Below are 1,607 nucleotides of genomic sequence, written 5' to 3' on the forward strand. Positions count from 1 at the left end.
ATTGAACTTTAATAAAAAAAAAAACAAGTATTATTTCCCCATTTTACAGATGATGAAGTTGAAATTTAAGAGAGGTAAAGTCCAAAGGTATATATCACTTATGGGAGTTTAAAGTGGGACTCTAATCCCAGACTTTTGATTCCAAATCCATTACTTATTCCACAAATGTGAACAAACTAACCATTCTTTACTTTTCAATAACTTCTGCAGCAGACAGTGAAATGCTTGACAATCACTCAGGAATTATAGAATTGAAACTACTTGGGTTTTCTGGCTCACAGGATTTCCGTCATATGCTCTTTTCCATATTCTTCCTTCTTTACATGGTGACATTTCTTGGAAATTCACTCATCATTGTTATGGTTTATATGGACTATCGCCTCCACACCCCCATGTATTTCTTCCTTAGTAACATCTCTGCTATGGAGATTTTAACCACAACAATTGTTATTCCTACTATGTTTGGAGGTTTGCTGACCTCCCAAATTCAGACAATATCCTTTGGTGCTTGTATAGCTCAACTCTTCTTCTTACTTTCTGTGGGGACTTCAGAGTTTGTGCTACTAGCAGCAATGGCTGTAGACCGATATGTTGCTATCTGTAATCCCCTGAGGTACAGTATCATCATGAATCACCAAGTTTGCCTCTGGGTGGTTGTTGTATCCTGGATATTTGGGTTTCTGTTCCAAATCTGGCCAATTGTTGCAACATGCCGTCTTTACTTCTGTGGGTCAAATGTACTGAATCATTTTTTCTGTGAGAGAGGTCAGCTACTCAGACTCACTTGTGGTGACAGCAGATTTCAGCAGTTCATCCTCTTCCTGATGGCAGCTTTCATTCTCTTTGGTTCTTTGCTTCCAACCATCATTTCCTATATCTATATCATTGGAACCATCCTGAGAATTCCTTCTGCTTCTGGTCAGAAGAAGGCCTTCTCTACCTGTGCCTCCCACTTCACCATGGTAGTGATAGGTTATGGTACCTGCCTTTTTCTCTATGTGAAGCCCAAGCAGACTGATGCAACTGAGTATAACAAGCTAATTTCTTTGATGACATCAGTAGTGACCCCCCTGTTGAATCCCTTCATCTTCACTCTGAGAAATGATCAATTCTTAGAGGTCTTGAGAGATGCATTGAAACAGCTGAGTCATCTTTTGAAAAAGTAAATGTTTCCAGAGCAGTTTCTGGTGGGAACAATTCATATCAGGACACAAACATTAACCATTTTAAAATGAAATCTTTCAACTCTATCCGCAGAGCTAAAGTGTAATTTTTTTTCTAAAAATATCATTAATTACCTACTACTAATATTTGACCGAAGTAGCATAGTATGCTTGTGTCTCCTATTGCTATTTTCCTCTGTGTATATCAGTTTACAATATTTTTTTTATATTTCCCCTCCTCTCTTCTGTAAGAAACAGAATGCTGCAGAGGGAAAAAAGTTACTAGATTAGTTTATGATTCCTTTCAACAAAGTGTTCTTTCCTTTTTCATGTCTATTTTCAATGTTTGGGTTTGCTTTGTCAGACATCATGATTATATGTCTCCTTTTTTTCAATTTCCTTGATGAATATTTTTATGTCTTTATTTTTTAAATGTGTATCTTG

The 1,607-nt window shown here is 36.8% G+C and overlaps 1 protein-coding gene across 1 annotated transcript; it reads left to right on the forward strand.

Annotated features, from left to right (window-relative positions):
• Positions 1 to 221: 221 nt before the first annotated feature.
• On the forward strand, positions 222 to 1,166 carry LOC141494117 (olfactory receptor 9A4-like). Its single transcript, XM_074195263.1, has one exon. It carries the CDS (start codon positions 222 to 224, stop codon positions 1,164 to 1,166), a length of 945 nt encoding a protein of 314 aa, XP_074051364.1.
• The last annotated feature ends 441 nt before the right edge of the window (positions 1,167 to 1,607 follow it).

The sequence above is a fragment of the Macrotis lagotis genome, chromosome 7, assembly GCF_037893015.1.
Source record: "Macrotis lagotis isolate mMagLag1 chromosome 7, bilby.v1.9.chrom.fasta, whole genome shotgun sequence".
In the NCBI taxonomy this organism is placed as follows: Eukaryota; Metazoa; Chordata; class Mammalia; order Peramelemorphia; family Peramelidae; genus Macrotis; species Macrotis lagotis.